Raw genomic sequence first — 27,857 nt, 5'->3', positions numbered from 1 at the left:
CTTTGAAATTAAAAGCACAATATCATTTATATTAGCATGAAAAAATTTAATATTAAGGCATAAATATAATAATAAATGTATAGGATCTATATGAGGAAAACCACAAAACTCCAATAAATCAAAGAATATCGAAATAAATGGAGAGATATTCCATTCATAGATAGGAAGATCTAATATTGTTATCATGTTAATTCTCCCCAACTTGACGTATAGATTCACTGTAATCCTAAACAAGCTCCAACCAAGTTATTTTGTGGTTATCAACAAAATGATTCTAAGGTTTACATGGAGCAGCAAAAGACTCAGAATAACACCAAATTAAAGAAGAAAGTCAGAGGACCGACGCTACTCAAATGTGAGACTTACTATACAGTAATCAAGACAGTGTGGTATAGACAAAATAATAGACAAAATGATAATGGAGCAGAATAAAGAGCCCACACATAGACCCTTACAAATGTAGTCAGCTAATCTTTGACAAAGGAGCAAATGTTATTCAATGGAGGAAGAACAGTCTGTTCAACAAATGGTGCTGGAACAATTGGATATCAATATGCAAAAAAATGAATCTAGACATACAATGTATACTTTTCATAAAAATTAACTCCAAATGGATCTTAGACTTGCATATAAAGCATAAAACTATATAACTTCTAGAAGATAACAGGAATATATAGTTACCTTAGGTTTGGCAATGAGTTTTCAGATATGACAACAAAAGCATGACCCACGAAAGAAAAATTATTAAGTTGGACTTTATTAAAATTAAAAACTTCTTCCCTGTGAAAGGCATTGTTGAAGGAATGAAAAGCTGAAAGAATAAAGCGAAAGAATTTTTTTGCAAATTTTCACAAAGAATGTGAAAAAATCTTTGCAAACTTGTATTTAATTAAAAATTTAGAAAAAAAGAAAAAAAAAGATGTCACCTTGTCAGATGTCAGTCAGCTCAAGCTGGTTGATAACGTTGTCTATGTCTTCTACATCCTTTATGGTTTTTGTACCAGCTGTTCTATCAATTATTGAGAGTAAATTATTGAAATATTCAATTATTGTCATGAAGTTATCTATTTTCCTTTTTTAATTCTTTACATTTTGACTTGAATATTTTGAAGCTCTGTTAGGTGTGGATACATTATTTCTTCTTGATGTATTTAACCTGTGTTCATTATGAAATACCCCTTTCATGCTGAGTAGTACTTGCTTTAACATCTACTTTGCCTGATATAGATATATTCACTTGAGCTATATTATGGTTACTAATTGTATAGTGTCTATATTTTTTATTTTTACTTCGGGAGTATTAGTGTCTTTGAATCTAATGCATTTCTTTTGCAGGTAGTGATGGTTGAATTTTTCTTTTTACTCAGTCTGTCTGACAATTTCTGCCTTTTGATTGCATTAGAACTATAACATTTAATACAATTATTGATATGGTTGTACTTAAATTTACCATTTTGCTAATTGTTTTCTGCATTTCTCCTGTCTTTTTGTTGTTGTTGTTGTTATCTTTAACTGGCTTCTTTTTTGTTAAATAATGTTTTCCAGTGTAGATTTTTAGTTTTTCTGTTTTTGAGTTGCATTATTTCAGTTGTTTTCTTAGTGGTAGTGCCAGTGATTGCAATATGCGTATTATCCTATCACAGTCTACTTCAGATTAATATGGAAACTTAGTTCTAGGAAAATACAGAACCTTGCCTTCAACATTGCTTCACTTTCTTTCTTGTCTTTTGTAATTTTATCATATATATTACATGCATATATGTTGCAATCTATTAATGTAGTATTTAATTTATTGTGTTAATAAACTTAACATCTTTTAAAGTTACTAAGAAAATAAATTGGAAGATTAACTAAAAAAAATGTGTATCCAAAATATACAAAGTCCAGCCTGGGCGATGGAGCAAGACCCTGTCTCAAAAAAAACAAAATATATATACACATATATATGTGTATATATATGTATATATACACATATATATGTATTCGTATATATACACATATATATGTGTATATATATGTGTATATATAGGTGTGTATATATATGTATATATAGGTGTGTATATATATATGTGTGTATATATATATATATATGCAAAGAACTCTTAGAATTCAACAATAAGAGAATTAAGAACCCAATTAAATAATGGGCAAAGGATATGAACAGACACCTCACCAAAAAGATACACAGATGGCAAATAACCATATGAAAAGATGTTCAACATCAGATGTCATTAGGGAATTGCAAATTAAAACAATAAAATACCACCATACACCTATTAGAATGGTCAAAATAAAAAAAAAACTAACAATACCAAATGCTGGGAAGTATAAGGATAACAGGAATACTTTTTCATTGCTGGTGAATGCAAAATGGTAAGCCACTTTGGGAGACAGTATGGTAGTTTCTCATAAAACTACACAGTCACACTCCGGCAGTCATATTCCTAGGTTATTTACACAGTTGGGTTGAAAACTTATGTTCATACAAAAACCTGCACACAAATGTTTATAGCAGCTTTATTTTTAATCACCAAAAACTGGAAGCTATTGAGATTTCCTTTAATGGGTGAATGGATAAACACACTATGCTATATCCATACAATGAACATTATTCAGCAATAAAAAATGAGCTATCAAGTCACAAAAAGACATGGAGGAACCTTAAATGCATATTGCTAAGTGAAAGAGGCCAGTCTAAAAAGTCTACATACTGCATAATTCCAACCAACTACATGACATTTTGGAAAAGGCAAAACTGTAGAGACAGTAAAAAGATCAGTGGTTGCCAGGGCTCAGGGGGAGGGATAAATAAGTGAAGCACAGAGGATTTTGAGGGTGGTGAAACTATTCTGTATGAGACTGCAATGGTGCACACATGCCATTATGAATTTGTCAAAACCCACATAACCTCACAACACAATGAATCTTAATGTGAACTATGGGCTATAATTAATAATAAATTAATATTGGTTCATCATTTGTAACAAATGTGCCACACTAATGCAACATCTTAATAATAGGAGAAATTGTGTAAGGAGGAATGAGGGTATGGGGTGCGGTGGGTATACGGAACTCTATATATTATCTGCTCTATTATTCTGTAAACCTAAACCTATACTTTAAAAAATACAGTATATTAATTTATCTTAAAAAATAAAATCATAGGGACCAAAATAAATAACTTTTTTGGTTCTAATACAAAGATAACATACATGCCTTTATATCATACAAGAGTGATTCCAAACAAATATATGGAGAGTATAAAATTTTTATTTTATTATACTTTGATACTGTCCTTGACCTTACTATACTCTTAGGTACACAGCAACATACCGTTTGTAAACAATAAAACATTTCATTAAAAATCATCCATTAATACTTGAAGTTTCCTTTGTACACTAGAGATACTGGATTAAATGCCTTCTTAGAAATGCCATGTTAACCATTTATTTTAAAGTTTCTAAAATGCATGTTTTCCAGTGGTTTGGTCTTACTGATTTTACTTAACAGAACTATCTATGATGCTCTGGGATGTGAAAATCATCTCAGGTCCCCGACTTCCACAAGTAAGTAACAATGCTTTCGCCTCTAATCTTCATATTGCTGATTTTCGTTTGAAGTTTGTGGGCAAGATTTAGCTCCGTAGGTAAGGACGGAAACGCAGGTCTGACAAGTTAAATTAACATCAGGACTAAAAGTTGCAGGACTACAAACCACTGCAGAGGAAAACACAGGTAGTAATTATAATTTAGAGGTATTTTATGCCTCTACCACTTGGAGGTATTCTATACCAACAATATAAATCTGCCTTTAATATCACACCATTTCGGTACCTATATTATACCAGGTAGTGTTCAGCCCATTTAAGTTGTAGAAGATTATGTGAGTTTCAAACTTTATAACTTGATGATCTTAAAGATAGGAGAAAGTAAGAATCCTATTTTTTCTTTTACTATCAGCATTTTACAGTATCTTCTGCAGTGCCCCATTTATGAGTTCCTATTTCTAGTTTTCTAGTTCCTATTTCCTAGTTCTCTGCTTTCTAGGTAGGACCATTCTGTTTTCCTTCATTGTACAGTAGCTTAAGACAGAACATTATAGAAATGTTTATAATACAAGAGAGTACATCAGGAAGAGTTAATATACATTAAAATAACTATATTTAGAAATTTGGGCTTTGGCTGGGCGCAGTGGCTCATGCCTGTAATCCCAGCACTTTGGGAGGCCAAGGCAGGCAGATTGCTTGAGCTCAGGAATTCAAGACCAGTCTGGGCAACAGGGCGAAACTCTGTCTCTACTAAAAATACAAAAATTAGTCAGTAAAAATACAAAACTTACAGCTTGCACACCTGTAATCCTGGCTACTTAGGAGGCTGAGGTTGAAGGATGGTTTGAGCTTGGGAGTCAGAGTTGCCGTAAGCTGAGACTGTGCCACACTGCACTGCAGCCTGGGTGACAGAGCCAGACTCCATCTCAAAAAAAAAAAAAAAAAAAAAAAGGGCCAAGCATGGTAGCCCACACCTATAATTCCAGCACTTTGGGAAGCCAAGGCAGACGGATCCTTTGAGGTCAGGAGTTCAATCGAGACCAGCCTGGCCAACATGGTGAAACTCTGTCTCTACTTTTTACAAAAATTAGCCAGCTGTGGTAGCTACTGGGGAGGCTGAGACAGGGGAATCACTTGAACCCGCGAGACGAAGATTGTGGTGAGCTCAGATCATGCCACTGCACTCCAGCCTGGGTGACAGAGTGAGACTCTATCTCAAAAAAACAAAAAAAAATTGGGGCTTTGAATTTTTACTTCCCTTTAGCTAAATATATATATTTTTTTGGTAACAACAGAATCACTGTAAAGATTCTATTCAGTTATGCCAAGTTAATTACTTATTCTTCTGACTCTATAACCTAAATATTTAGAAATTTACATTTTATAGTTACCACAACAGCTAGCGCAATTACTGTGTAGACTTTCATTTTTTCCAAAGCCTGGTTGACAGCTATCCAGACGTACTACTTGCAAACTGTGGTCCACAAAATGCATTGCTGGTAGAGTTTTATTAAGGTTATGGTAGAAAATATATGTTTGGTTCCAAAAAAATTCTACTATTCGATCTCTTGCCTAAGGTTGAAAAATATCAGAGAAAGGTACAATTACTAAACCATGAACCAAATTTATCCTCCAGTATCACAGGCAATAATGTACTATAAGCATGCTATACTTTATGTAGATAAATTCCTGAAAAGGTGAGTGTTAACACCAAAATTAGTCTAGCCTTGACCTTATCAACTGTTGTCAATTAATATGTGCAATGGTTAAGAAAAATTGGCTGGGAGTGGTGGCTCATGCCTGTAAACCCAGCACTTTGGGAGGCCAAGGCGGGCAGATCGTGAGGTCAAGAGATCGAGACCATCCTGGCCAACATGGTGAAACCCTGTCTCTATTAAAAATACAAAAATTAGCTGGGCGTGGTGGCATGTGCCTGTAGTCCCAGCTACTCAGGAGGGTGAGGCAGGAGAATCACTTGAACCTGGGAGGCAGAGGTTGCAGTGAGCCGAGATCATGCCACTGCACTCCAGCCTGGCGACAGAGTGAGACTCCGTCTCAGAAAAAATAAATAAATAAAAATAAAAATAAAAATTAAGATTAGGCTGGGCGTGGTGGCTCACGCCTGTGATCCCAGCACTTTGGGAGGCAGAGGTGGGTGGATCACTTGAGGCCACGAGTTCGAGACCTGCCTGGCCAACATGGTGAAACCTCGTCTCTACTAAAAAATACAAAACTTAGCCAGGTGTAGTGGCAGGCACCTGTAATCCCAGCTACCCGGGAAGCTGAGGCACAAGAATGACTTGAATCCAGAGGCAGAGGTTGCAGTGAGCTGAGACTGCACAGCAGCCTGGGTGACAGAATGAGACTCCATCTCAAACACAAAACAAAATAAAATGAAAAGAAAAAATAAGATTAAAAAACTTGTTTTGAATTATTTGCAATGTCTATCCCATATGTAGATAATTGGGTGTTCATTATATCTAATTTCCATGATCATCGAAGAAAAAGAGTCAAGCAAAATGGAAAGTAAGACTTTTCTTGGCCAGGCGCGGTGGCTCACACCTGTGATCCCAGCACTTTGGGAGGCAGATGTGGGCAGATCACGTGAGGTCAGGAGTTTGAGACCAGCCTAGCCAACATGGTGAAACCCCATCTCTGATAAAAACACAAAAAATTAGCTGGGTGTGGTGGCGTGTACCTTTAGTCCCAGCTACTTGGGAGGCTGAGGCAGGAGAATTGCTTGAGCCTGGGAGGTGGAGGTTGCAGTGAGCTGAGATGGCCACCACTGCACCTCCAGCCTGGGCAACAGAGCAAGACTCCGTCTCAAAAAAAAAAAAAAAAAAAGACTTTTCTTTAAAAGCATTATAAACCGATGATGTAAATTTTGGGTTTTTGAGCACAGAATTTAATAATAACTAATTTTAACTAAGTGCTTCTCATAAGCCATGCACAATATCAATTAAGGATATGAGCTCAGGAACTAGACCAGAGAGTGAAGGGATTTTTAAGACTATGTCCTTAGCCTCTGAGGATGGTAGAGGGGAGAGCAACTATTATGACCAATATAGATATAATTTTGGAAGCACCATTGGCTTAACGTAGGGTGACATGTTTGTGAAGTTGTTCTTTAAGCCACTATTTAATCATCATTTGGGGAACAAAGACCAGGGATCTATCCTTCGGTCATAGATAAAATACATAATACTAACCTTGGGAACTATCTAATATTACAGATGTGCTACTCCAAAATAACACATCTTGATACTCCAGCTCTCTTTTGAGAAAGAAAAAAAAATCACATCTTGAAATAAGAATCTCATAATCTCAGTTTAAAAAACTGAAACCAAAAATCAATAATACTTAAAAAATCAATATTATTAATACTTTATATTCTTTTTTTAAAAAATAATTTGTTTCCTCCTTAGAAATGTTTTTATTATTGATAAATATTCACAAGATGGAGAAATAGGTTTTTAAAGAAACGTTTCAATACAACGAAGTATTTACAAAAATTTTTTAAATAGCTTTATTGATTTTCAAATACTTCCTCCTTGGCTGAGGCAGGAAGATCACTTGAGCCCAGGAGTTTCAGGCTGCAGTGAGCTATGGTCGCACCACTGCACTCCAGCCTGGGTGACACCCTGTCTCTAAAAAAAGAAAAAGACAAATACTTCTTCCTTACCATGAAATTCTCACCTGGAGGATATTATGATTAGTGGTATCTTCACAGTCAACAGGTCCATCGCAAGCATCTTTCCACCCTGGCACAGAAGGATTAACTGAAGAGAAAAAAAACGATAGATTCACAAAGGGATTCTGAAAAGTTCCAAACATTTCAATAAAGGTCCAAGTGCTGAATTCCGTGTGCATGCAGGCACGTGTTTAGCTCAGCTATCTAATCCTAGTAATAAAACAGGGTGCACAATTTGAATAATTTATACTCGATGGTTTCACTCCATCTGGGGGCTAATGTAAGTAACTACAAGGCTTTAAAATGAATAGAAATGAATTTGGTTTGGTTATTCACTTTTACTAAGTTTTCAAAAATACAATTTAAAATTCTGTAAGAAGTTATAAGTGAAATATTAGCTGCATAAAGGCTGTATTAATATTGATTTTTAAGAAGCAACAATATGTCATATTTGAAAGTAATTAATTAGTGTGTTAAGTTTTAAAACCATAAACAGGCTAAGGTCAACCACATACTTTAGTGCTTAACAAATATGTAAGACCTATTACTTTTAAAATATCTTATATTAATATGGTAATTAATTTTGCAATCTATTATGGTTCAGGACTAAATTCAAAATTAAAGAAATTTTAAAAATTTTACCTTGAAATGCTATAAATAGCTCACGTATGAGGCCATGTTCTGGAATTTCAACAGAATGGCATTTATATGATGGCTCTATGACATGGCATGACAAATCAGATATTAGATCATCCAAGATTTTCTTTAGCGCTCTAAAGAATACATCATTGTATCTCCCTATACAAGAGTCTGTGGTGAAACGTACGGCCATCCGATATGAATAATCAGGTTCCCGATAGGCTTTAAAAAAAGAAAGACAAGAGTGAAAACAATCGTGCCTAGCATTAATTTCCTCTACCAAACAATTTTCAAATACCATGTAATACTAAATCCCATCAATCTTGCAATCAGCATAGAAACTTATCTAATAACATTTTATCAGTTAGTCCTCACAAAAATACATAAAACTATTAACTTTAATGAAAATGTTATTTTCATCTGATAATTATCTACTTGGCACAACAAGAGAAATGGCTTCTGTGGGTTGGCTATATAGATAACTGTATCAAGAAAAAGAAAGACTTTTTGGGGAGGGCCTTAATTCATAGAAATTGTCATTGCTGTCAGCACAACCCAGTGAAAGGATCATTAACTTGCTTTTATAGAATTAAAGATCAGTTTTTAAATTACCTGCTAAATTGTGATAAAGTAGATGTGCTTGCATATCTAGATAGAGGCAAGTAGGGAGCTGAAAGAAGATTATTTAGGATAAACTATCTTGATGTCAACTTAAGAGTTTGCTTAGTCAAATACATCCTGAAATATTTTGTAAGTCATAATTGGTGATAGTCACCTATTACAGGCTCATTTTCATTAAATGAAGAAACCATACACTTAATTATGATACAAACTAAATGTATAAGTTAAAATGTGCCTAAATTCTTACCAAAGACCATAAAGTCATATCTCTTTTTGACTGTTTTTTCTTCCTGGGTTTCTGCTTTAACAGTCTTATAAGAAAGAGTACATGTGTAAAGTCCAGACAAAGGCTCCAAAAAATCTTTCACCATCAGCTGTCCAGTTTTAGTTATATTTATTCTATTATTTCCTAAACAGAATAGTAAATTACTTATTTAACATATAACATATCAAGCATTATTTAGTACACTTGGAGTTACAAATAGATACAAAAATTTTTAAAATTAATGAACTATCTCAACTTTAAGAATCCCACAAAATCTTAATTCTGTCATATTATTCTGTGGAAGACTACATGAGTTAAGTACACTTTTGAAATATATTTTGGTTTTCTTTGTTTCTTGGCATCTAGTTTCAATTGGTTCATACCAGTAATTCAGAAAAAGAGATTACACTGCTCTGCAGTACTATACAATTTCTTCAGACAAGATGGAAACTAATTAATAATACTTACGTTCCAAGGCACTCTAACATGATGAAAAATTATATATTAGATATTTCATCTCCTATTGGTGCTACAATACTGGTACTACAATGATAAATTTTAGGTTTTATAAAGACCTTTGAATTAATACAGCTCTGAGAAGCAGGGCACAAAAATTACTGCTTCAGTTTTTGCATAAGGAGAAAATAAGGAAGTGGCCAAAATATAACATGATTTTTCTAAGTAGGGAGCAAGAGAAACTGCCATTAAAATTAAATTTCAATTTGTTCTTTCCAATAAGTAATAGTGATTTTCTAAAAATATGTTCATATCATTAAAAAAGTACACATTAAAATCAAATTTACCTGTTAACGTCTTTTCATTAGGCCCAATCCATAAGTAGGTGGGGTCCACTATTTCTTTTTTAGAAAGCTTAAAATCCATACAGATAAGGACTGGACTATTTTGATGTAACTCTACATATATTTTGTCTGTGATGAAATAAAATAATGTATAACTACATTATATAGCAAAGTTAAATTAAGAAATATACTCCTACCATTTTGTGCTGAAGACACGAATTAGTTCTTGTTGGATTTCACTATTTTAAAAATCAATATATAACATTTAGAACGCTCGTCTGAAGTCCTTTTTGCTTCTCATAGTAAGTTTTTTAAAACTCTACACTATTAGTCATGAGTCATGATATTTTTCCATATTACAGTTTTGTTTATAAAAATACACGATACATTTAAAGTTCATTTTAATGTACAGATTCAGAACTCACTCAAATCATAATTTTTTGGAGGGTTGGTGGAAGCAATTCAAAGTTCAGAAAAGGCCTGGGCACGGTGGCTCATGTCTGTAATCCCAGCATTTTGGAAGGCCGAGGCAGCGGATCGCTTGAGTCCAGGAGTTTGAGACCAGCCTGAAGAAAATGGCAAAATCCCCTCTCTACTAAAAATACAAAACTTAGCTTGGCGTGGTAATGCGGGCCTATAATCCCAGCTACCCGGGAGGCTGAGGGTGGAGACTCGCTTGAACCCGAGAGGCAGAGGCTGCAGTGAGCCGAGACTGCACCACTGCACTCCCACCTGGGCAACAGAGGGAGACTCCCTCTCAAAGAAAGTTCAGAAAAAGACTTCAGCAAAACTATTTTAAAGATGATCAGCTGGGAGCGATGGCTCATGCCTGTAATCCCAGCACTTTGGGAGGCCGAGGTGGGTGGATCACCTAGCTCAGGAGTTCAAGACCAGCCTGGCCAACATGGTGAAACCCTGTCTCTACTAAAAATACAAAAATAATTTGCCAGGCATGGTGATAGGCGCCTGTAATCCCAGCTACTTGGGAGGCTGAGGCAGAAGAATTGCTTGAATCCAGGAGGCTGAGGTTGCAGCGAGCCGAGATCACACCACCGCACTCCAGCCTAGGCAAGGGAGCGAGATGCTGTCTTTAAAAAAAAAAAAAAAAAAAAGATTGGCTGGTGCTGTGGCTCATGCCTGTAATCCCAGCACTTTGGGAGGCTAAGGCGTGCGGATCACCTGAGGTCAGAAGTTCGAAACCAGCCTGGCCAACATGGTGAAACCCTGTCTCTACTAAAAATACAGGAATTAGCCAGGTGTGGTGGCGCACGCCTGTAATCCCAGCTACTAGAGAGGCTGAGGCAGGAGAATCTCTTGAACCCAGGAGGCGGAGGTTCCAGTGAGCCAAGATTGTGCCATTGCACTCCAGCCTAGGCGACAGAGTGAGACTGTTGAAAGAAAAGAAAGAAAAGAAAGAAAGAAAGAAAGAAAGAAAGAAAGAAAGAAAGAAAGAAAAGAAAAAAGAAAGATGATCATGATTACCCTAAGGGAAACCTGATGTTTAACTGTAAATTTTCTCCATTGGGAACAATAATTAAGCCTATGTGAGGCATACTAGGAAGATGTGTGATTACTTGTTTCTGGTTTGGTGGACAGAACGATGGTATGCTTGGAATCACTGCAACCCAGAAAGATATTAATTTTAAAGCCTACTGAATGCCAGGCTCTGAGCACATAAAGACAACGTCCTACAATTTGGTTGGGGGTCGGGGAGAGAACCCAAACACAGAAGGAGTCTAAACATGACAAATTCTATCAACTGGCTCAATTTATCTGAAATTAGCAATGTAACTAATTTTCCTTGGGAAAGTTTCACTGCAGAGATAAAGGACATTTGAGCTGAGCCCTGCAGGATGCGTGGGAGTTTTTCCAGTTAATAAGGGGAGGATTAAAGATATTCCAAACATAAGGCCTTGGAAATCACTCCTTTGCGAGAGTTTCCCGCGTTGCAAAGCAGCAGAGACACCTGGAAGTGAGATGGCATCAGAGAGAGAGAGATCTGGAATAAATCCCAGCCCCTTGTGAGCTGTAAGGCTTTAAGGCAAGGCGACACAATAGGGGTCGCTGTAAGGATGAAAAAATGCGACCGTCGTGAACTGCCAAGCAGATGCTTAGTATAATAGATGCTCAATAAACGCTGGCTCGTTCCCCTACTCTCCAGAAAGCTCTTCCGGGAAGAGCTTCGCAGTTCCGGCCCCTCCAATGGGCCCGCGTGTGCAGAGGCCCTTATTACCTGGCTGTCCTGTCTTGCCATAAATGAAGCCCTTCGCATTGAATAAGGTAGAACGCGGGCATCGGACTGCGGAGGGAAGAAAACACTGACTTTTAGTTAGAAGAGGAGCGGGGTTCAGAGTCGGGCAGGGCAGGGCGAGGCGAAGGAGGCAGGACCGGGAAGCTAGGGCAGAGGGAGAGGCCTGGGGACCGGGGGGAGGGAGCCCCACCTCCTGTGAGGCACCAGAGCACCGCGGAGAGTAGGACCCACGTTCGCATCATGGCTCAGGGGCTGGCGTCGCAGGAGGCGTCGAGGGACAGACTCCCTCCTACCTCAGCCCTGGCCCAACACCTCCCCACCTCCTCCACAGTGCAGAGCAGAAAGCCAGGGTCGCCTCCCCTAACAGTCGGTAGCCACCGCGAGAGCGGACACGCAGGAGAACGCATGCGCGCTTCGATTCTCGCGCGCGGGGGCGGGGCGACGGCGCTGCAGGCGAACGCCAGATCCTCTCGCGCCCACGCGGCAGCAGGCATGCGAACTCTTCGCGCCTCGCCTCCGGCGCCATTTTCCCGCGCTCCTGGCCCTGAGCGGAGCGGAAGGGAGGAAGAGAATAAAGGAAAAGAAGCCACGGTGTCGCATTCCGGGGAGTCCCCAGTCTAGGGGATGGAGGGATCAAGGAGAGAGAGAACACCGCGGGTCCCAAGGACCGTGGTGGGGTAGGGCGGCTAGGGGATGCGATGAGGAATCCCCTAGGAAGGGGACCTGAGGAAGGCAGCGACTTGTGACAATTTTCTCCTCACGTGAAGCAGAGGCCCGCGTGGGGATTTCCTACGCCTCTCTTCTCATGAACGCTGAAACTGTGTGTCGAATCTCTTTCAAACTGACACGCGATTTTTACCTAATTGCATTCTTTACCAGCAAGACCAAGACCCAGAAGAGCCACTACTGAGCCAAGAAGGCGCCTCCGGGCCTTCCCACTCTAGAGGAACGTTGAATCTTCATTTTCACTTCAAGTATGAGGCTATGTGAGAGACCTCCCCCAGTGCAAACGTATCTAGGTTGATGAAGTGACCTTGCTTTAAAAATGGGCCCAATTGTAAGGCCCATTGGCCGTTTCTGTAGGGATGGAGCCCGACTGGCCTTTTCTGTAGGGATGGATGATTAGTCAAGATCGGGGAGCTCCAAAGGGGATCATGCCCGCGTCTTTGATGGTTCCTTCCTGGCCACTAGTTTGGTGGCCCGAAAGGCCCTGTGTGTTGTCTGTTTCTTAGCAGCGGGACACCACCCTCAGTAGTGGTTTTGAGTAGGCTGGTTAGTAGAGAGAGCCCAAGGTTCAGACAGGGTGCAGAATGGTTATTTTGGGTGAGACCAAGAGTTTTCGGTTTTATTTCCTTTGAGCCGAGTCAGTACTTGGACTCTCTCATATGGTCCAGGAGCAACCTTTGTCAGTAATTTCATTTTTAGTCACTGTTAATTTTACCTATATAGCATAAGCCATGAAATGTGACTCAGTGAGTCAGATCCACCCATTGTCAGTTACCATGTCTGGATTCGTGGTCTGGTCTCAACTGTTCTCTTCTTAAGGTGATGATAATGAAGACAGATTTAGGCATTATCTTTGATTCCCTACAAGTTCGTCATTCCAGTTTTAGTCAAAGTACATTATATATCCACAGTGTGTTTTATTGACTTCTCGGTTATTGTAAGTAATTGATCCTTGTAAATCCTATGTGATAAACTAAATCCTATGAGAGGAGACTTAACCAAATGAGTAATAGTTGTCTGTCAGAAGTACCCATCCACTCTTTTTACATAAACTTTTCATTTTAGAAGAGGTTTAGATTTACAGAAAAATTGCAAAAACAGTACAGAGAGTTTTTACATACTCCCTCCCGATTTTCCCTGTTATTGACATCTTACATTGGTATGGTACATTTCTTACAATTAATGAACGGATATTGATATATTACTATTAACTGAAGTCCAAACTTTATTCAGATTTCCTTAGTTTTTCACTCAATGTCCTCCCTACCTCGTTTGTTTTTTTGCTCCAGGATCTCATGCGGGAAGCCACATTACCTATAGTCATCGTATCTCCTTAGATTCCCCTTGGCTGTGTCAGACTTTTCTTGTGTTTGAAGGTCTTGACGTGGCTTTAATTGGTGAGGTATTTTGTAGAATGTCTCTCTACTGGAATTTGGTGTCTTTCTCCATATTAGACTAGAATTATGGATTCTTAGGCGGCAGATTACAGAGATAAAATGACATTCTCATCACATCATATCAAGGGGACCTACTATCAACATGCCTTATCGCTTGATGTTAACCTTGGTCTGCTGGCTGAGGTACTGTTTGTCAGGTTTCACCACTGTCAACTTATTCCCCTGCTTTCATACTATACTCTTCGGAAGGATGTCACTTTGTGCACCCACACTTAAAGAGTGGGGATTTATGCTGCATCTCCTTGAAGGTGGAGTAGCTACATAGGTTATTTTACCAATCCACTTTTAATCCCCTTAAGTATCACTCTCGGGAGTCTGAAATACTCAGTATTGAACTATTTACAGAGTACTAACACGTTCCACTGTCAAATATACAGAAGAACATTGTAATGGAAAATCATAAAGTTTCCTTACAACTTTTTTTTTTTTTTGAGATGAAGTCTCGCTCTGTTGCCCAGGCTGGAGTTCAGTGGCATGATCTCAGCTCACTGCAACCTCCACCTGCTGGGTTCAAGCGATTCTCCTGCCTCAGCCTCCCGAGTAGCTGGGATTACAGGCATGCGCCACCACGCCCAGCTAATTTTTGTATTTTTAGTAGAGACAGTATTTTGCCATGTTGGCCAGGCTGGTCTCGAACTTCTGACCTCGTGATCCACCTGCCTTGGCCTCCCAAAGTGCTGGGATTACAGGCGTGAGCCACTGCGCCTGGCCTACAACTTTTTCATAACCAAATAACTTTTCATCCTCATACCATCCCTGTGAAATTTTACGGTTCCTCTTCTGCTACTTTTGATGTGCTATTTTTGCTTTTAGAAACTAACAAACAACAAATTTCCCCTTTCAGTACTAAAATTAGACCTAGTGTTTAGAGTATTTCTCCAAAATTGTCATCCTGCAGAACTCCCAACTCATACAGTTATAGAGATGCTACTGTGGTGCTTAAAGCCAGTGTAGTTTTTTACCCACTTGAATATATTTATATATACTATATACACACATCACATAGACTGCCTATACCAACGACATACTATGGTTTAAAACTACAATTCATAAAATTACAGCATGTATACTTTAACTTGTGGATTTCTTCTGATATGGACAGCTAATGCACAAACCCTCAACCTTAAGTCTCAAATATATTTGTATGTGCTAATATAATTTTCTAATAGCAGTGACAGTGGCCTTTTGAGACTCATTCGTATATTGTCCAACACGCTGGGTATCTTTAGAAGGGCTCACCTGAAGAATGTCCCTTAGACCTCAATGTGAAGAAAAGTTCTGCTTTGAAAAACAGTTTTGTGGTCACTTCCCCTTTCCTCTCTCTGCAGTCAAATGTGTGCTTTACCTCTGGACAGTAGGGAGGGTGTTGGGAGAAGATGTTGACTGATACATATCTGTATACTAACATCTTTAAGTTAATTTTACAATCTTACTGCCCCCACCTTCCACCCTTAGCTCTACTTTCTTTGCTTAATTTTCTGGTACATCATATATGTATTTTTGTGAGGTGTGTATTTAGAAGAAGGCAGGCTGGGAGAAAATAAACACACTCTATGAAACACTCCCTGTATTTATATAGAGTGGGTAGTATTGTGTGAGTGGTGGCAAATAAATCAAGCAGTTCCCAGAGGGAAAACAAAAGTGAGATAATTGCTCCCCAAAATTAAAAAGTTGAATTGATAGAAGTGCCAAAATCCTTTCCAGCTGTCTTTCCGAAAACTTGGACCAAAAACTTTTACCATGTGAAATGAAAAAGTGAGGAAGGAAAAAAAAAATACTTTGAAAGAAGGGGGTTCTCACTGATACTTTCCACGGCTGTTAATCACTGAATCTAGACAAAAAGTTCCAGATCTTCCTCAATTTAAGATAAACGTCTTTGAACTTGAGCTTGCCAAGAAAGCAAGGCTGACCCCCAACCCTCCGTGTGATGTTACTTTTCTCATCCATTATCCTTCTAAAATAGACATTTTGAGACAATTTAGTGATGCGACATTTCCATCCTGTCGGGGTTCCTTAGGTTTGACATTCAAAAGGGGGCTGAGGCGCGGAACCCGCGGCACTCCGCGGCCAGCGTCCTTTAAAGCCGCCGCCAGCCAGCGCCGCTGTAACCCCGCGCACCGGCAGGTCGCCGGCTCCTGCCCCTTTCAGTCTGCGCCGACGCGGCTGCCGGATCCCGGGGACTCCCCGCGCCGGGAATCTCCCGCCAGCTGCGCGCTGAGTCCAGGCGAAGGCAGGAGCACGTGGAGAGGCCGGGTAGCCACAGTTGCAGCTCCAGCCTGGCCCGTCAGCGACATGGAAGGTGAGCCTCCAGCCCGCTTCTTTTCTCCGGGGTCTTTGAGAAACTTGACCTGTGCAAGCAGCAGAAAGAGTTTCTTCTGAATCTCAGTTTTGCTTCTATTTACTTCTTTTGTCAAAAGTAAATATGAGGTATTTCAGAGGACAAAGCGCGTCGGTTCTCTTACGTCTCTCACTTGTCCTTCCCCCGCCCTTTGGAAAGTGATAACTTCTTCGCAATTTTATTTCTAAAGGGTTGTCAGACATGGGGGGTCTACCCTACATCTGCAGAGGAGGAGCACTTAAGGGGTGTCCCTGAAATGGCTGCAAATCTAGGGGTGGAATAACCAACCCTTTTGGATACTTTTTCCTTCATGGCCTCAGTGTTTATTGGAATTAGGCTAATCTGAGTAACTTGTTTTCTTCCAAGGGTAAATGGTGTCATATGGGAAAGGTACATTTTAAAGCGGTTGGCATTTGCAGTTCCCTTGGAACTCGATCTTCTAATGAGTCTTCTTTACCCAATGCAAAAATCAGGTTCACATTAGGAGTTTCATATGAATTAATTTTGAAAGTCGTAACACTATCCTTGCTTCTCAAACATTTTTCATTCTATACTTCCTTGGGATACCTACTGTAAACTCTTCAGTGGTCTTTTCAACAATGGTTTCTAAAACCTTGAAAATGGCAAATGCATCTCAACTCGGGGGAGATGGTGGGATTAAGAAATTCAGAATTTCATTCTATTAAAAATGAGATATTGACACCTAACTAAAATGTTACTTTGATAAATATGAAGATTGTGGATATTTTCTTCGTAATAATGGAAGGATCTCTAATTAACAATGAACTGATCTTTGGCAGCTTTATTTCTAGAGTATATGAAGTTGTTAAAATATCACAAACTTTGTGCTTTTAATTTTTTAAATTAGGGCTTGAAAACTTTAAAAATTTTGCATTTTTAACATTTAAATAATGGTTTATTGAAGTGTAATTTTTAACAAACGTTTTATTGGCCAATAACAAGAAAAAAAAGTCGGGCTGTTGTATACTATGGGAAAAATAACTTTTGAAAAGCTCTTATGCTTTAATTATTACAAATGATTAATTTGTTTTTATGAAATTATAAATCAGTACTCTGACACTATTTTTCCTAGCCTTAACCGTACCACATATCAAGGATAATGTACAGAATCGTGTAAATCCACAGAAACTGGAGTATTTCTCTATAAATGTTAATACTTCCAAATTCATTTATTTAATGTGCAATAAAGAAACTAGCGTATCTTAGGTTATTGGTGTACTAACACAGATGTTTAATAAGCCTGGATGAAGACTCCCTTAAGAAGAAAAGAATGAAAACTTGTGTAGAATTTAATTTAGAATGTGTAGACTATAAATGGAAAGAGAATATAGATCAATAATTTTTTAAAGTTGTGTTTACATGATTAGATTAAATTTATAGGTCCATGGAGATAGATAGTATAGGTTATGCTTAATGAAAAAATTTTAACATTTACATTTTAAAAAGAGTTTAATTATGTGAATTTGGCTATTTTAATGTCAGGTCCTTTGCAGATAGAGTATTTGATGTGGTAAAATATCTAGTTCATTATAGCTACCCAAAATAGACTAATCTGGCCCATGTTTTTGATATTTAAAATATTTTTATATCATCTTGTGGTTTTGATCTCAGTCTAGAATAGAGATTTGGTCTATAGTGTATACCTCTCTTGGCAATGTAAGAAAGTAGAATACTTCATGGAATACCTTTATTTTCTGCCCAATTTGGGGGTCACATTGATTCATAACAGTTTATTGTACAATGCAATACTGTATATAATTCCTTCAGCATATAAAGTCATTTAACAAATTCATTTATCTTTTAATTAATTTATTGAGACTTTCTATGTATGAAGTTGTCAGATGAATAAGCTTTTGAAATAGAAATCTTGTAGAAATGAAGATTTAATGAATATACTAAATCAGAAGCTATAACTTTTTAATTTTCTCACAATCTGTGACCTTAAATATTTTCTACCCAAAGACTCTTTATGAATCACTAAATTTTATTATTTGTACTATAACATCTCTTCTGTCTGTTATGGTCGGGAAATGAGGTGGTTCACAAATATGAATTTCACAGGTAATGGCACACTTCTTATTTAATGTAAAACATTTTTATTTTTAACAATATTGAGTAAAGATTTTTCTAAGTATATTTATTACGCAGCTCCCTGCTTTATAAGCAAGGTACACAAGAGATAAGTTTATCTCGGCAACTCTTGAGTTACTGTTCTCACCATCAGATCATGTATTATTCCATAATATATTCTCACAGGGGTTTTGAGCTGAATGCCCCTACACCAAACATACCTAGGATATTGTACAATTTTTGTCTGCTTCTTGATGTCAGCTTATATTTCTTACCACATAGATTTTGTGGTAGTAGTTTTTTGTTTCAGGTCCCTTTCTATGTTCTGGATGGCTGAGATTAACAGAGATAAAGACTGTAGATGATGGAATCTGTTTGCCCTCCGTTGTGAGTGTATGGAGGATGAAATACGAAGGTTTTAAGAAACAAAAGCCACAGAAAGGCCGTGGCGTCCTGGTAGAACATAATTTTTCAAAATTCCTGTTTGTGCTTCCTTTAATCCAGTATGCTGTTTCATGCTTCCATGTCTTTGCTATTATGTTCATCTATTCTCCACTTGCTTATGGCTACTCATCTTTCAAGACTCTGCCCAGGCATCATCGCCATGAAGGCTCTACGATGACCTTCTTCTGATGACCTCTTCTGATGACCTAGTGCCTTCTGGTGATCACCCCTACCCAGTCTCTCATGTTCCTTCACCTCAGCTAAGGGCCTCTCCTTTCTGTGTATACTTCTACCACATTGTGTTGAAATTATTTATTGATTTAGATGTTTATTCCCCTTCTGGTCTTTAAGCTTCTGGAGAACAGAGACTGTGTCTTGTTTTTGTACACTGAATGCCAAAGACAGTTTCTGGTTCATAGAAGGCCTTCGAATTTGTTGCATTCAATTAAAATAGTGCTGAAAAAGTACTTTTTATTATGTTTATTCTGATGCATTTTATTTAAATAAATTTTTAAAGTAGGAGATTGGGGCTAGTAATTCTTTGATAAAACTCAGTAATTTTTTAAGCACTTAAACTGTAATTGAAAAAGAAAGCTTGGAAAACAAAAATGTTATAGGATATTTTTTGCTAGACTGTCAAAGCCAATTTTAACAAAATTAGATTTAGGGGGTACATGTGCAGGTTTCTTACATAAGTATATTATGTGATGCTGAGGTTTGGGCTTCTGTTGATCCTGTCACCCAAATAATGAGCATAGTTTCCTATTGGTAGTTTTTCAAGTTTTTCAACCCTTGCCCTCCTCCCACCCTTCCCCGTTTTGGGGTTGTCAGTGTCTAATTTGGGGGTCACATTAATTCATAACAGTCCATGTGTACCCAGTGTTTAGCTCCCACTTGTAAGTGAGAACATGCGGTATTTGGTTTTCTGTTTCTGTGTTAATTCACTAAGAATAATGGCCTCCAGCTGCATCCATGTTGTTGCAAAGGATATGATTTCATTCTTTTTTGTGTAAAGCCAAATTTTAACTGTTAAATTTACATAAGCAGATTTCAGGATCACAATTAGTCCATTAAAATATCCATTGAATATGAGCAGAAATTTGTTTTCTCAGTAAGATATAGATGATGCCATAAAAATAGCATACACTTTCAAGTGATACTTCAAAAATACATTATTATAAACTTTTCATTCATATATAAATGTATATACTTACACTTATTTAGGACTAAAAGGTTATTGGTAGATCTTTTATCAGACATCCAGTTTTTTTTTTTTTTTAAGAGATAGTCCTCGCTCTGTTGCCCAGGCTACCACAAACTCCTAGGCTCAGACGATCCTCCTGCCTCAAACTTCTGAGTAGCTAGGACTACAGGCATCCACCACCATAACCTGGTAATTTATTGTACAAACCACCATGACCTGCTAATTTATTATCTTTTATTTTTTGTAGAAATGGGGGTCTCACTATGTTGCTCAGGTTGATCTTGAATTCCTGGCCACAAGTGATCCTTCCGCCTCAACCTTCCCAAGTGCTGGGATTACAGGAGTGAGCCACTCTGCACCTGGCCTAGATAGATGTCCAATGATAATTGGCTCATATGTCAAGCTATTGTTCCAGACCAGGTATGAGAAGAACTCAGTGATTAACACAGAAACTTGCCTATAGTAGGAGCTCAATAAATGTTTTTTGTCCTAAGCATTCATTAATTATTTTGAAAAGAGACCCTACACATCACAAGGCCATAGAATGTACTCTGCTATTTAGCCTTTATTAAATTTAGCTCCATATTAACTGGTATATTTATGATAATTAGAAATTATAAGGATGAGGCTGGGAGTGGTGGCTCACGCCTGTAATCCTAGCACTTTGGGAGGCTGAGGCGGGCAGATTGCTTGAGCCTGGGACTTCAAGACTAGCCTGGGCAACATGGTAAAACCCTGACTCTACAAAAACTACAAAAATTAGCCAGGCGTGGTAGCACATGCCTCTAGTAACAGCTACTTGGGAGGCTGAGGTAGGAAGATGGCTTGAGCCTGGGAGGTCGAAGCTACCATGAGCCATGAGCATGCCACTGCACTGACATGAGCATGCCACAGCCTGGGCAACAGAGCAACACCCTCTCTCAAAAGAAAAAAAAATCATAAGGATGACACCAAGGCCTTTTGGATCACTAAAAAAAGATGCAATAATGAAACAATAATTATAATTTACTTATAATATATGTAGATTGTTTGAAAAGTAATCTGTGTATAACTTTATTAATTAATATTACTATATAACTCATCAAGATACTTTTATCCCTAGTGATTCTGAATGAGGTTATTTTTTCAGTCTAATTGAAATCTGGTTTTTGCATCCAAAATTAAAAGTTTTTTTTTTTTAATTAAAACATTACTTAAAAAATTTAAGGGCTGGGCACAGTGGCTCACACCTGTAATCCCAGCACTTTGGGAGGCCAAGGTGGGAGGATTTCTTGAGGCCAGGAATTTGAGACCAGCCTGGGCAACATGGTGAGGCCCGTTTCATAAAAAATAATAATAAAATAAAAATAAATTGGCCTGATGTGGTGGTGTGCACTTGTAGTCCCAGCTACTTGGGAGGCTGAGGTGGGAGGATGGCTTGACCTGGGAGTTTGAGGCTTCAATGAGCTGTAATGACGCCACTGCACTCCCGCTTGGGCAACAGAGTGAGAACCTGTCTCAACAACAACAACAAAAAATTTAAGTCCAAAGTGGTATAGAGTAAATGAAAATAATATAGAATTACCATATTATATTAAATAACAATACCATATGACAATATTATATTAGATATGTGTCCAATCCAGGAGATATTTAAAAACTGGGTACTTGATGGTTACAGGCACCTGTAGTCCCAGCTACTCGGGAGGCTGAGATAGGAGAATTGGTTGAACCTGGGAGGCGGAGGTTGCAGTGAGCCAAGATCGTGCCACTGCACTCCAGCCTGGGTGACAGAGTGAGACCCCATCCCAAAACAAACAAACAAACAAAAAACTAGGTACTTGATAATGGATATGAAACAAAATGCATTCCTCTTTACTTATTGTCAGTACTTAAAATCAGCTTACTGAGTGATTTTTTGTAACAGTGGAATTGGCAATATGTCACAATTTGTACTTAGTAGTGTTTTAAGAGATGAAATTTTTGGCACATTAGGTTATTGTGGGTGTACAAAGGAAACTTTTCTTTCTTTCTTTCTTTCTTTCTTTCCTTCTTTCTTTCTTTCTTCTTTTCTTTTCTTTTCTTTTCTTTTTCAATAGAGCAGGGTCTCGCTATGTTGCCCAGGCTGGTCTTGAACTCCTGAGCACAAAAGATTCTCCTGCCTTGGCCTCCTAAAGTGCTAGGATTACAGATGTGAGCCACCAATGCCCGGCCAATGAAGGAAACTTTTAAAATAAGAAATGGAAAACATTTCAATACTGTCACTCATGAAACAGTACAAAACTATTATTTTTCTACTTTGAATTATCTAAGGATTATACAACTAGATTTCTTGTTTATTTTGTTGATTAATACACCTACAGCCCCTTCTAGACTGTTATTTTCCAAAGTTTAGGGATCGCTCTCTTTTTTTTTTTTTTTTTTTAAATTTTTGAGATGAGGTCTGTCTGCATTGCAGGCTCGTCTCAAACTCCTGGGCTCAAGCAATCCTCCCACCTCATCCTCTTGAGTAGCTGGGACTAGAGGCATGTGCCACCATGCGTAGCTAGGGATCGTTTTATAATCGGTGGTAACTAGTACCCAACCCAGTCCCCAGCACATAGTAGGCCTGTAGTCATATTTGTTTAATAAATTAATGAATGAGTTGCCTGTGTGTTTGGTCATTTGACTCTTTTCTTGCCCAGCTTTCATAGTAAAGGGAGGAAGGAAAATAGAGACATTGAAATTGGTAAATTTTGCTGGCTAATTTGTTAAAGGTACTGTTAAAGGTTTAGTAGAAGAGATTGAAGTATTGGCTAAATCCAACGGGTGAAGAAGGCCATTTTTCTAATCCACGCCCCCCACAAAATACAATGTCTTCTAACTTTTGGCTTTATTTAATAATTTTGGTACATTTTTTATTTCAGGGAAGCACTGCAGTTTCCACAATAAACCATTTCTTCACAATAGATGTTTTGATTCTTAAAATTGTTGAACATCACTTAATTTGAATACTCTATCACAGCAACATCAGTTCATTTAAGAAGTAATGTCTATTAGAGAGACTATTAATTTACCAGACTATTTGGCACATCAGAACAATTTCCTCTAGGAGTCTGTGGATATGAGAAAAAGATCACTCTCACAAACTTATAACATTTTTATGGATATGGAATTACATCATAACTGATGGAAAATATTGTCCAGTATGAAAACTGGAAGTAACAAATTTTTATAATATATAACAACTAATCATTTTTGCTGTCATCTACCTCTATCTCTTAGTTAAGAAATCCCTTGACCTAGACTGCTAAAAATCACTAATAGTTGATTTATATGCTTACATACAGTGTAGGCAGTGCCACAAATGTGCTTCACGGGCCAACTTGATTTAAATTTCATTTGAATTTCACATGAAATTCCAGACTTTAAAGTATGGAAGATGATCAGTGTATAAATTTATCCTCTGACCTCAAAATAAGACTTTCTTTTCCAAATATTAACATTTTATAAACGTGATGGGTAAAATCATGGTGCTGCTGGTCTTTTTTCTCCTGTGCATATTTTCTCATGTTAAATTATTATTATTATTATTTTGAGATGGAGTCTTGCTCTTGTCGCCCAGGCTGGAGTGCAGTGGTGCAATCTTGGCTCATTGCAACCTCTGCCTCCCAGGTTCAAGCAATTCTCCTGCCTCAGCCTCCCGAGCAGCTGGGATTACAGGTGCCCGCTACCAAGCCCAGCTAATTTTTGTACTTTTAGTAGAGACAATATTTTGCCATGTTGGCCAGGCTGATCTCGAACTCCTGATCTCAGATGATCTGCCCGCCTTGGCATCCCAAAGTGTTGGGATTACAGGCATGAGCCACCGCGCTGTAAAAGTTATTTAAGTGAGACTATTATTAACAGTTTGTGACTGGCCTGGCCAACATGGTGAAACCTCATCTCTACTAAAAATACAAAAATTAGCCAGGTGTGGTTGCACGTGCCTGTAATCCCAGTTACTTGGGAGGCTGAAGCGGGAAAATTGCTTGAACCTGCGAGGCTGAGGTTGCAGTGAGTGGAGATCGCACCACTGCACTCCAGCCTGGGTGACAGAGCCAGACTCCGTCTCTAAATAAATAAATAAATAAATAAGAATATTTCTAACTGTCTTATTCTCTGTACTTTATTAAGTGCCTGTAAAGGCTAAGGCTCAGCTGCTTGGGACATGCTTCTGTCACAGTATAGTAATCAACTGCTCACTAACAAAGACATGTAACGTGTAACCTTACAAGCATTTAAAAGATTTATAATATACATGTTATATTGTACATATACAATGTACATGTTATAATGTACATATACAATATACACTGTATATTATAATGCATGTTACATCATCATTGTATATTATAAATCTTAAATGCTTACAATAAAGTTGGGGCAATTCTTGTTTGATTTTTATGTTCAGAATGAAATAAAATGAATGTTAAATATTTTTGTGATTCAGCTTTGAAGCAAAGATTACTTATCATCGTTTCTCAAGTTTCTGGGAATAGTTTAATTAAAAACTGTTCTGAAATAATAAGGTGAAGCACTCCTGCCTCAGCCTCCTGAGTAGCTGGGATTACAGGCATGTGCCAATACTGCCCGACTAATTTTTCAGATTTGAATTAGTAGGGCTAGGAGACCAGAATGCACAAACAAGTACACAGCTTCTAAGTGTGCCAAGCCAATAGCATAGTATGCACATCTCAATAAAAGGAATTTGGAGATTCTCAAAGGACTCTATAGATATCCATTGCAAACATCAATGACCTGGTATGGACTTAGTTGCCCCAGACCTAAGCAACTAGAACATTTTTACACGTAATCCAATTTGGGGAGGGAGATCCAATCTATATAATAGGACAAATAAAGATTGAACAAGTTGATATTAGGAATTCATGTAGTGCTTATAGATTTTATAACTACTACTCTACACAGTGAGACTTGATGATTATATGATGACCTTGAGGTATTTCACTGTTAGTCTCACATTTCAACAAGAGTTAGGATTAGACACAGAAACAAGACAAAAACTTGTTTTTTTGCAACAGGACACCATTTATACCAAAATCTTATGTGGGATCAGATGCAAGTGTAATGTTCCAAATGAGAGAATGGAGAAGCAGCAAGAGACCACTGCTAAGCCTATCTTCCTCTTGCCATAGATCAGCCCTGTGCAACCCTGGATTCCATAAAACACATTTTGAAAACGACTGATTTAGACCATTACATGTTTTTCTTACTAGTAACCCTATATCTAGACGTGCCTCTTTTAATCTGTTTTGAGGATTGCTGCCAGAATGATCTTCCTAAAATATAAAGTTATTCTCCTACTCAGACACCATTTTAAATATTTTTTAGTTGGACATTTAAGATACTCCACAACATAGCTTCAGTACCTTTCCAGTGGTATCTTCTGTCCTGTAATGTGACTCTGGACTGCTGCTTAGTGTTCCCTGTTCAGGCATTGGTTTCCCTCACTCCCCATTTTTCTAATGCTATTCTTCCAACTCAACAAGTCCAAGAGTGAACTAATTTTCTCTCCAATCCAAACCAACTTCTGACTTCCCAACACTGTTAATAGCACCACAATCATGCTAACTGAAATCCTCACTCATCCATTATGGTCTATTCTAAACGCCATCTCCTTTAGGAAGCCATCCCTCATTCTAAGAGGTATACCTTCCTTTTCTGAAACGTAGTGACATTTTGTGCTGTCTAATGACTTCTAGACTCTAACTCCATTTTATGTTCAAACATGAAGGATTTTTGCCTGGTTTTAGTACACTTGAATTTATCTAGGATTGGAATTACCACCTACGTTGAGAGAGGATGATTTTTTTGTTTAGTTTAGAGCTTAGCCTCTTTTACCATTATTATTATTGTTTTTCATTTAATCCATGGCTTTATTTCCTTGTTTTTTAAATTTTATTTCCTTGCTTTTTTTTTTTAATTGATGCAGCATGCATCCTTCTGCATTTAGCTGTTGCATTCATGGTGATTCTACAAATATGTCTATCTACCTTATCTGTCTTCTGGAATAACTGTGCTGGTGCATTACATTTTGAAATATAGACTATTATTTACTCATTTATTTCACCTTTATATTACAACTGGGACTTTGTTTTTTTGTTTGAGACGGAGTCTTGCTCTGTCACCCAGGCTGGAATGCAGTGGCGTGATCTCAGCTCACTGCAACCTCTGCCTCCCGGGTTAAAGCGATTCTCCTGCCTCAGCCTCCTGAGTAGCTGGGATTACAGGCATGCGCCACCACGCCCAGCTAATTTTGTATTTTTAGTAGAGACAGGGTTTCACCATATTGGCCAGGCTGTTCTCCAACTCCAGACATCGTGATCCACCTTCCTCGGCCTCCCAAAGTGCTGGGATTACAGGCGTGAGCCACTGTGCTCGGCCTTTTTTTTTTTTTTAAACCGAGTTTCACTCTTATTGCCCAGGCCGGAGGGGAATGGTGCGATCTCGGCTCACTGCAACCTTCACCTCACAGGTCCAAGCGATTCTCCTACCTCAGCCTCCCGAGTAGCTAGGATTACAGGCATGCGCCACCACGCCTGGCTAATTTTGTATTTTTAGTAGAGACAGAGTTTCTCCATGTTGGTCAGGCTAGTCTCGAACTCCTGACCTCAGGTGATCCACCTGCCTTGGCCTCCCAAAGTGCTGGAATTACAGGCATGAGCCACCGCTCCTGGCGTGTTATTTTTTTAAAATAAAAAATTTTTTGACAAGCATTGCCTACAGTTTAAACAGTATCAGCAAAACCTATCATCACTCTGATAGCAAACATTGCATCAGTGGTGGGTCATCTTCACATATATACTTAACGTATGTTTTTTATTGTTTAAAAGATTTTAAAAGATAGTTGAAGAATGACAGTTTTATAACGTTTAATTTTGATGAATCTTGTAATACAACATTTATTATACAATATAATTCAAAAGTCAGAAATCTTCATTCTTCATTCTAAAACTATTTATTGAATACCTGTTTTGTGTCACATATGCAAAATACTGGCAATACAGTGGTAAAAAAGCCAGACAAAGCTTTGGCCCTTATGGAATTTGGTAAGGTGAGGAAGACAGACCAAAGAACAAGTAATAACAATTGAAATAATTAAATTTATGCTAAGTGCCATGAAGGAAATAAAAAGAATGCTAATATGGAGAGTAATGGTAGGAGGCAGGGTCAGGGACCTCTTCTCTAAAGAAGAGGTCTGGCTAGTGATAGGAATTTGGCTTTGGCTGTCTTCTTCAGCACATAGATGATTTTTTTTTTTTTTTTTTTGAGATGTAGTCTTACTCTGTCACCCAGGCTGGAGTGCAGTGGTGTGATCTTGGCTCACTGCAACATCTGCCTCTGGGGTTCAAGCGATTCTCCTGCCTCAGCCTTCTGAGTAGCTGAGATTATAGGCGTGCGCCACCACACCTGGCTAGTTTTTGTATTTTTAGTAGAGAACAGGGTTTCACCTTGTTGGTCAGGCTGGTCTCGAACTCCTGACCTCTTGATCCGTATGCCCTGGCCTCCCAAAGTGCTGGGGATTATGGGCGTGAGCCACTGTGCCCAGCCAATGATATTTAAAGCCAAGGGAATGAATGGGATCACCTAAACACAGAATACATTGAGAGAAGGGCTCTCAGGATAGTGCCTGGAGACATATCTCATTTGGTCAGTAGAGGAGAAGCCAGCAAAAGAGAAAGAGCAGCCAGTGAGACAGGAAGAAAACCAGCAGAGTGTGGTGTAACGGAATTCAAGAAAGGGGAGTATTTCATGAAGGAGTGGG

At 38.2% G+C, this 27,857-nt stretch overlaps 2 protein-coding genes across 5 annotated transcripts in view; one reads left to right on the top strand and one right to left on the bottom strand.

Annotated features, from left to right (window-relative positions):
* Positions 1 to 3,252: 3,252 nt before the first annotated feature.
* Positions 3,253 to 12,209, bottom strand: ZPBP2 (zona pellucida binding protein 2). Of its 4 annotated transcripts, none has more exons than XM_032162612.2 (8): positions 12,005 to 12,209; positions 11,797 to 11,862; positions 9,567 to 9,692; positions 8,746 to 8,907; positions 7,881 to 8,099; positions 7,244 to 7,326; positions 4,939 to 5,119; positions 3,253 to 3,716 (listed from the first exon to the last, which is right to left on the bottom strand). In XM_032162612.2, the coding sequence occupies exons 1-8, from the start codon at positions 12,054 to 12,056 to the stop codon at positions 3,589 to 3,591; spliced, it is 1,017 nt and encodes a 338-aa protein (XP_032018503.1). In that variant the 5' UTR covers positions 12,057 to 12,209; the 3' UTR covers positions 3,253 to 3,588. The 4 variants fall into 4 exon arrangements, with proteins under 4 accessions (XP_032018503.1, XP_058301547.1, XP_058301546.1 ...); XM_058445564.1 differs by lacking the exon at positions 12,005 to 12,209 and adding an exon at positions 9,989 to 10,129 and having other exon boundaries at positions 11,797 to 11,860; XM_058445562.1 differs by having other exon boundaries at positions 3,584 to 3,716; positions 4,926 to 5,119; positions 12,005 to 12,199.
* A 3,893-nt stretch (positions 12,210 to 16,102) lies between these two features.
* IKZF3 (IKAROS family zinc finger 3) overlaps positions 16,103 to 27,857 on the top strand; it is a 106,865-nt gene continuing 95,110 nt past the window's right edge. The window contains exon 1 of the mRNA XM_032163496.2: positions 16,103 to 16,296. Within this exon, the coding sequence (XP_032019387.1) occupies positions 16,290 to 16,296 (7 nt within the window). The 5' untranslated portion in view covers positions 16,103 to 16,289. The remainder of the gene's footprint in view (positions 16,297 to 27,857) is intronic.

The sequence above is a fragment of the Hylobates moloch genome, unplaced genomic scaffold (genome assembly GCF_009828535.3).
Source record: "Hylobates moloch isolate HMO894 unplaced genomic scaffold, HMol_V3 SCAFFOLD_10, whole genome shotgun sequence".
Taxonomy (NCBI): domain Eukaryota; kingdom Metazoa; phylum Chordata; class Mammalia; order Primates; family Hylobatidae; genus Hylobates; species Hylobates moloch.
This window is presented reverse-complemented; position numbering and strand designations above follow the sequence as displayed.